Source organism: Castor canadensis, chromosome 1 (assembly GCF_047511655.1).
Source record: "Castor canadensis chromosome 1, mCasCan1.hap1v2, whole genome shotgun sequence".
NCBI classification, from domain to species: domain Eukaryota; kingdom Metazoa; phylum Chordata; class Mammalia; order Rodentia; family Castoridae; genus Castor; species Castor canadensis.
This window is the reverse complement of record NC_133386.1, coordinates 170,266,171-170,274,665: the sequence shown is the minus strand read 5'-3', so window position 1 is coordinate 170,274,665 and position 8,495 is coordinate 170,266,171. Positions and strand designations below refer to the sequence as shown.

At 39.6% G+C, this 8,495-nt stretch overlaps 1 protein-coding gene across 1 annotated transcript; it reads right to left on the bottom strand.

Moving 5' to 3' along the window:
* Positions 1 to 4,019: 4,019 nt before the first annotated feature.
* Positions 4,020 to 4,682, bottom strand: LOC109682216 (small ribosomal subunit protein eS7). The gene has a single exon (XM_020157339.2). It carries the CDS (start codon positions 4,646 to 4,648, stop codon positions 4,064 to 4,066), a length of 585 nt encoding a protein of 194 aa, XP_020012928.2. The 5' UTR covers positions 4,649 to 4,682; the 3' UTR covers positions 4,020 to 4,063.
* Positions 4,683 to 8,495: the final 3,813 nt, after the last annotated feature.

Sequence of the window (8,495 nt, the reverse complement as noted above, 5' to 3'; positions counted from 1 at the left end):
CCTCCCTCTTTCTTTCTTCTTCCTTCCTTTCTTTCTTCTCTTTCTCTTCTCTTCTTCTCTTCTCTTCTCTCTCTCTCTTCCCTCTTTTCCCCCTTCTTTCTGTAGTGCTGGGGACTGAACCCAGGTCGTCAAGCACACTGGACAAACACTCTACCGGTTGAACCACACCCCCAGCTCTTTGTTTGTATTTTGTTTTTGAGATAAGGTCTTGCCTGCTAACTTTGCTCAGGCTGGACTCACACTTTGAATCCTCCTGTCTCTGTCTCCCAAGTAACTAAGATTATAGGTCTAGGCCACCACACCGGGCCTGAATTAATTTAACATAAAGGGCTGGAGGAGGTAGATTATGCCTATAATCCCAGCTATCCAGGAGGTAGATACCAGGAGGATCAAAGTTCCAGGCCAACCCAGGCAAAAGTTATCAAGACCCCTCTCAATAAATAAATAAATAAATAAGCCCAGCACAGCGGTACCTGCCTGTGGTCCCAGCTATGTGAGAGGCTGTAGGTAGGAGAATTGTGGTCCAGGCCACACCAGGCAAAAAGTGAAACCCTATTTGAAAAATAACCAAAAGCAAAAAGGGCTGGGGGAGTGGCTCACGTGGTAAAGAACTTGCCTAGCAAGAGGGAAACCCTGAGTTCAAACCCCAGTACTGCCAAACACACGCACACACACACACGCACAGAGAAGGCTGCAGTCAGCCTAAATGGTTGCATTTGGTTTGGGTTCTTATGACATTATTTGAAATTACAATGTGTTATGAAGTATGTTATTGCCTACTAAACACTAAACAACTTTCTAACAATACCTTCATTGATTCTAAACACCTGTAATTCTGGTGTGAAGCTTGTTACTAGAAGATCAATAATATTTTCTTCAGGTGTATCATAGATACAAGACTTCCATAAAGATGAATGAAGAAAGGTACATCCAGGCTGAAATGTACTAGTCAGTAATTACTAGTAAATTAGTTTATTCTTTAGATCTGAAAGAACTGTAATTAAGTATTCCATTTAATTGAATTTCTCTAGTTAGATTATAAGCATTACAACATTTGTGAAGAAATTAAGAAACTTAAATAGAAATAACTAACACAAACAAAACAATCAAAATATCTTTACATAAATGATTCCTAAGAAATCCTCAAAGTTCCTTCTATTTTACATAAGCTCCTCAATTTTTCATCACTCATTCTTTAAAGCCTGCTTCTACTTCCCCATTAAATTCCCTCCAAAGACTTGAATTGAAAAGATTTCTCCCTCTTCTGAATTCATCCTGAACAGAGATGTTATCTCCATGCTTAGCACTTAATTATCCTAATGCAAGTTGGTTTAAGATTTCAAACTCTTAAAGCCAGCACAGTGATAATACATATGCCATCCCAGCACTGGGGGGTTAAGGCAGCACCAGTTCAAGATCAACCTGTGACACATATTAAATTCAAGGCCCACCTGGGATTCATACCAAAACTCAAAACAGTAAGCAAACAAATGAACAAAAAGCTGTCAAACCATGCTTCCTTGAACCCCAGGTAAATTTAATGCAATGCTAGCTCCATTTTAACAGGATTTATGTTGTGTTGGGGATACTGTGCCAGGAATTATGTAGTATGATCCTCTCGGCCACTTTATAGAGTAAATGATCCCTTTTTATTTATTTATTTGTTGTAGTGCTGGGGATGGAACCCAGGCCTCAAGCATGTTAGGCAAGTGTCCTTCCACAAAGCTACATCTCCAACCCCAAAATGATCCCTTATTAGAAGTAAGGAAACTGAGGCATAGCTTGATGTCAGAGCCCCGTCTCACCTACAATGGTATGGAAATATAAAACCAATGGCCTGAAAAGAAAAAAAATAAATGATCCTTTATTCTGAATGAAAATTATGTTTACTTAAGCTAGAAACCTTTAAAGAACTGTATGTTTGAATGTTGAATGCAAATGCAAATTAGTAATCTCTAAATCAGTGCTTGTATTTATCAAATCCTGGACTCTGAAACATTTTTTTGTAAGAAAGCACTAACAAGTGAGAAATAACTCGTATCATGTTTTTTTGTTTTGTTTTGGTTTTGGTTTTTGGGGTTTTTCTTTGGTTTTGTTTGGCAGCACTGGGGTTTGAACTCAGGGCCTCACATGCTAGGTAGGCACTCTCACCACTCAAACCACTTCACCAGTCATTTTTTATGATGGGTTTTTTTCATAATACGGTCTCAGGAACTATTTGCTAAGGTCTGGCTTCAAACTGTGATTCTCCTGATCTCAGCCTCCTGAGTAGTTAGGATTACAGGCGTTAACCACTGGCACGCAGCGTAACTCGTTTTTTGAGACAGGGTCTCCTTTTGTAGTCCAGGTTAACCTTGAATTCCAGATATTCCTGCCTCAGTCTCCCAAGTGCTGAGATTACATTGGGAGAGGCTCAAGAAATAACTCTTATTTTCAAATCTTATAAAATTAAACACCTTTGTTTAATTTTTTAATTTACTTCTTTGTTAACTAGAGTGTCAGTGAAAGCTTAAAGATGGAGAAATTGCCATTCCATGTATGTAGTTTTTCTGGGGTTATTGGTGGAGAGGGTAAAAAGGCACGACCCAGCAGTTCATATTTCCAGAAGTTTGTTTCTACAACATATTTTGGTCATGGTCTATTTTTACATGAGCCACAGGGAATCAGAACCGGGAAATACGTCTCTAAGGACACATAGCAGAGTACTTTTTTTTTTTAAGTCAACAAGTACTTAGTGAGCCTTTTGTGAGCCAAGCACTGTGGCACTTTAGGCTTTAAAAAAAAGCCTATAACCTAATTTGTTTGTTGACAAAAAGAAGAGAGAGCAGAAATGTATCCATTCCCCAAATCTAAGTTCCTCTTTTCATCAGGTACCTCCCATGTGGCAGGTTTACCCTAAATGCATAAATGTGTTGCTATGTATATTCATACTGAATGGAACGTGGCCTGAGGTGGCAATCACTGTGACCCAGTAAAGAAAATGGAACCAGAAATCAGGTCCTGTGATAGCTCTGTATGTTAGGGTTCTGACTAGTGTGGAAGGTTACTTAAAATTTAAATATTTACAGTGTGTGACTTTAGAACACTCCAAATAAATTCCACTGTCTGTTACTCAGGAACCTTAAGTAGCCCTGCCTACATACTAAATTCAAACCCTCAAAACTTCTGAATAAAAAAAAGCAAACAAAACAAAAGATAATTGCACAACTCAGTGCTTGATAGAAAAGATTGTTTGGTTTTAAATTTCTTTCTTTTTCCTTTCTCCTTTCTTTACATTTGCAGTGTCTATTCAAGAAAACTGAAAGCAACTTAAATTATAATATATTATAAACGTAAAGTTCAGTGTGAAACCCATTCCTCAGACAATTGTTAATCTCTTGCAGACTCATAGGAGTTAGCAGAAGTTCAGGTTTGGGCTGGCTCAAGTGATAGAGTGGCTCAGGTGGTAGAGTGTTGTCTAGCAAGTGCAAGGCCCTGAGTTCAAACCCCAGTGAGAGAGAGAGAGAGAGAGAGAGAAAGAGAGAGATTCAATACATTAGCATTTCCCAAATGCCCATGAAGGAAAAGTCAAAGTAAAAAATAAAAACAAATTGGAAAGCAAACTTCTCTCTAAGAAGACAGGCTGATTCTTTCCAGACAGGCCATAGAGACAAAAGCAGCAGATAAGTCCACAGTAGGAGCTAATGTATAAAATGACCCTTAAAATCTTCTAAAATCATTTAAGTCTGGGTGCCCTAGAGTGTCAGAGTATTGTTAATGACTAATAAAAGCTCTTTAAAGTTCAGACATTTAGCTGAGGGATATAGTTCAGTGGTACAATACCAGCTTAGCATGCACAAGGCCCTGGGTTTGATCCCCAGCACCACAAAAAAAAAAAAAAAAAAAAATTCAATCACTTCAACTTAGATTCTTTCTCTTCAGAAGTATGTCTTGCTTTTTAAAACAAAATTTGGTGGGCCTTGAGCTTGTTAAGGCAAGTGCCCTACCACTTGAGCCAAGCCTCCAACTCATAGCTTGACTTTTTTTTTTTTACTATGAATTATACTTTATTTAGTCATTTTGTTTACAACTGAAACTCTGGGAATTCAAAATTAACGTCCTTGCCAGTGAGCTTCTTATAGACACCAGAAAACATTTCAACCTTGTGTTCCACGTTGTTCTGCTGTGCTTTGTCCAAATGAACCTTTATGAGCCGGCTGCCATCCAGTGTCACTTGGATCCTCTTGCCCACAATTTCACTGGGGAAGACCAAGTCCTCAAGGATGGCATCGTGCACAGTTGTCAGGGTGCGGCTACTGGGACGCTTTTGCTTATTTTTCGTACGGCTTTTTCGAGTTGGCTTAGGCAGAATTCTCCTCTGGGCGATGAAGACCACATGCTTCCCACTGAACTTTTTCTCCAGTTCACGTACTAGCCGGACTTGGATTTTCTGGAAAGACTTAAGTTGAGGAACTGGAACAAAAATGATGATAGCTTTGTGACCACCACCAACTCCAATTTCCCTGGCCGCCGTGATGTTGAGCTCCCGCAGCTGCGCCTTGAGGTCCGAGTTCATCTCCAGCTCCAGCAGCGCCTGGGAGATGCCCGACTCAAACTCGTCTGGCTTCTCGCCATTGGGCTTCACGATCTTGGCGCTGGAGCTGAACATGGCCTTGTCCTTGAGGAATGCCGGCTTAGAAAGAGGCCCAGCTCTGGCGAGAGCTCGTCGTATCCCTTGAGTTTTTTTTCCTCTCAAAAGTTTTAAACAATACAGAAGTTTATAGAGTAATGTTTTAAGGCACCCCTCCATTCCTGCTTATATTTCATAATTCCTGAAAATCACCTACTGTTAATAGTTTAATGTGTATCTTATAGTTATTTATTTATTCATCTATGCACGTACTCTTGCTTTACTTTTTCTTTGCATAAATTATTTTGTTTTTAAACAATTTGAAAATAAGATGCTAATATAAAGACAATTAAGAGCCCCGCCCCCCCCCCCCCCCCCCAGTGCTTCAGTGTGCACTTCTTACATTGTTAATGACATTTACCGTGGCCACCTGGACTTGATACAGGTGATTTCTGCTAGACTTCGCTATTGTGAAGTTACTCTTTTCCCTTTTGTGACTAATAAACGTTATATAGTTCTACTTTTTCCATTTCCTGTCAAGCTTTCAGTTTATTCATTTGTTTATTTATATCAACATGAACTTGTGGTTTCCATTTTATTCAATGGTCTATAATTGGTTGCCATCATTATTTTATGTACTTGCTCAAATTTTCCCAGTTTGGCCAGTAGCCCAATCACACTGGCTTCTGTGTCTTTTTGACATGTCCTTATTATTCTTTGAGCATGTCCTTGCTTTCTACCATACCAAGATAGCCCAACTTCATCTTTTACTTCTTCCGCAGCAGCCCTGGAATTAGCCATTGTTTTCAAGGAGTTCAGGTATCTTTTAAAGGAGAGTGGTACTTAGAAACCAATGTCCAGGCACCAGGTGTGCTCACTGCTTGTGGGTGTTGCTGCTCCTATATCATCTCAGTAGGCAGAACAAGGTTCACACTGCCAGTTATAGAGCATTCATCTTTACAAACTTGAAATTCCCTAACTAACCTTGACATAGCTCACATTATCCTTAATATGTTCACTTATCTGATATGCCTTTACATAGCCAGTTTCCCATCATTGCTACTAACTTTCCCTTGTGTAGACACCCTCCGCACCCTAACTGACCTCTGAAACCTCATGGCTGGGTCAACCTAAGTATGGTTGTCCTCCACACTTTGCTTAGTCTCTAAGACCCCAGGTAAATGTCCCATTCTTCCTATTTCACTGTTTTCTAGTTGATGCATTTGTTCTTTTGTTTTCTTCCTTTCTTTATTTGACTATTCTGTGTTTTTGGGGCAACGGGGCTTAAACTCAGGGCCTCGTGCCTACTAGACAAGCACTCTACCACTTGAGTCATGCCTCCAGTCCTGTTTTGCTTTGGTTATTTTTCAGGTGAGGTCTTATGTTTTTGTCCTGGACTAGGTGGGAGTACATTGTGGCATCCACAAAAGTTCTTACAATATATTGTATATATCATACTGAATGCACCCCCTCCATCATTCTCCTTTATTCCCCACCCCAAGTTACCTTTTAAAGCAGATAAGAATATGAAAATGATTTTTATTTGCTTTTCATGTATTCTTTCTCTGATGCTCTTCCTTTCTCTATGTTTATCTAAGCTTCTGACCTATATAATTTTCTTTTGTCTGAGAAATTTATTTGACACTTCTTAGAAGAGGTCTTGTAATGAATTCTTTTGGGGTTTTTTTGTTTGTTTGTTTGTTTGTTTGAGAATGTCTATTTCCTTCAGTGTTAAATATAATTTCATTGGATATGGAATTCTAAGCTGGTATTTTTTTTTTTTAGTTTTTTATAATAAATTTTTATTAGGGTATATTCATTATACAGGGGGGGATTTGTAGTGACAGTTCCGATCAGACTTACATTGTACGTTAGTTACATTGCTCCCATTGTCTCTCCCCCTCAGCCTCCTCCCCCCCATACTAAAAGCAATTGCAAGAGGTTTTTTAGCTCTGTTTCATATAGGTATGTGAAGTCCATCTGCCATATACCGTCACCTTAATAGACTGGTATTTTTCAATATTTTAAATATTTCATTCTATTCTTTTTTTTTTTTTTGATGGAAGTGGGGTTTGAACTCAGGGCTTTGCACTTGCAAAGCGGGTGCTCTACAGCTTGAGCCACACCTCCAGCCCATTTTGCTCTGGTTATTTTGGAGGTAGAGTCTCTCGAACTATTTGCCTGGGCTGGTCTTGAACTGTGATTCTCTTAATCTCAGCCTCCCAAGTAGCTAGGACTACAGGCATGAGCCACCAGCACATGGCTTATTTCACTTTACTCTAGTCTCTGATTTCTATTGAAAAGCCCACTATAGTTTTATAATTAAAATGATTTTCAGTATCTCCCCATTCTTCCCCCCCATTCTGCCCTGCTTCTTTTAAGATTTTTCTCTTTGTCTTTGAGCAGTTGGATATGATATAACTAGGTGTGATTTTCTTTCTATCTTTCCTTCTTTTTCTTTCCTTCTCCCTTCCTTTTCTCCCTCCCTCTCTCCTTCCCTCTCTCCCTCCCTTCTTTCCTTCCCTCCTTTTTTGGATCCTTCTTTACTCCACACCAATCCTTCCCTCTTCTTGGGCTCTGACTTCCCTGTGCTAGCCCAGTACTAAACATGGATACTCTCTACCCCATTCAGGCCTGCCTTCCACACCCGGTTGTCCACTCTACTTAGACATTTTCAGCCCATGTGGACTCCAAGATCCCACCATAAGCTGCTTCTTTAGACCTTCCTTTGTCTCTGATACCCACACCAGGCCATGAGTGGAGGCCCCATGAGAAGATGCCTTCCTGTACCAGGCCTTCCTAGGGGAAATGACTTCTTCACCACATGGGTTTCAATACTCCTCACCAGTCTGTTCTTCCTGGTGATGCCCTCCTTAGCCTCTGGCAGGAACATCACAGAAATAACACTATTTTCACTCTACTGTACCCCAAGAAGTAACCTGATTTCAGTTGGTCCCATTACTGATGTTGTTAACTTGGCCACTTGATTACAGTGGCCTCTCTCAGACTTCTCTGCTAGAAATTTCTTTTTCTCTAAGTAATTAGCAAGTATTTTATGAAGATCATGTAACTTTTCCATTCCTCATCAAACTGTCCATTTATTCAGTGATTTATATCTGTATAGATTATGGTTTTCTATTATCCAATAGGTTATAATCTGTTACTTTCATCGTTTTGTGTTTTGGTTTTTAAAATTTTCTTGAACAAAATAACCGGTTTTGTTGTGACATTTCCACTCATGCTTATAATGTTCTTTGATCTTATTGTCCACCATCACTGTCCCTTGTCCTCTTCACTTGTCGTTTTGATGTTGACATTGCTCTAGATTTGGTTACGGGACCTCCCTGAAGCTGACTTCTGTACCCTTTGACATATCCTCACAGCATTCTTTGAGTACTTTCTTATTTTCTGACACAATGAGACTTGCATTTTCCCTGTGCCAGACCTACAAATAGCCATCAGTCTAAAGAGAAATCAGAAACTGGTCACTACATATGCTTGTTGTATTGGGGTTCATTGCTTCTAGGCTTTGTTGGTGGACAGAACTGGGGAGAGAGCTGCATCCATGTATATATATATATATATATATTTACATCTATTTCTCCAAATACATATGATGTTTTTATTGATATAATACCCAAAATGTAAAATTTACCACATTAGTTAGTTATTTAGTTAGTTATGCTGGAAACCAAACCCAGGACCTGACCACGCTCAACAAGCACTCTATGTCCTCAGCCCCTATTACCTCCTTTTTATATTTGTTCCACCCTTTTGTAGTAGCAAGCAGCTGTTTGCTTACTCTCTTCAGTATCTTTTTTTTTTCTGAGCCCCTTAGTCTCCTACTTCTGCCAGGCAGATGTTCCCTGACCTTGCTCGTTCCTGA

Coding starts and splice junctions, on each gene's coding strand:
- LOC109682216 (XM_020157339.2), bottom strand. CDS start 4,648: ATGTTCAGCTCCAGCGCCAAGATCGTGAAGCCCAATGGCGAGAAGCCA.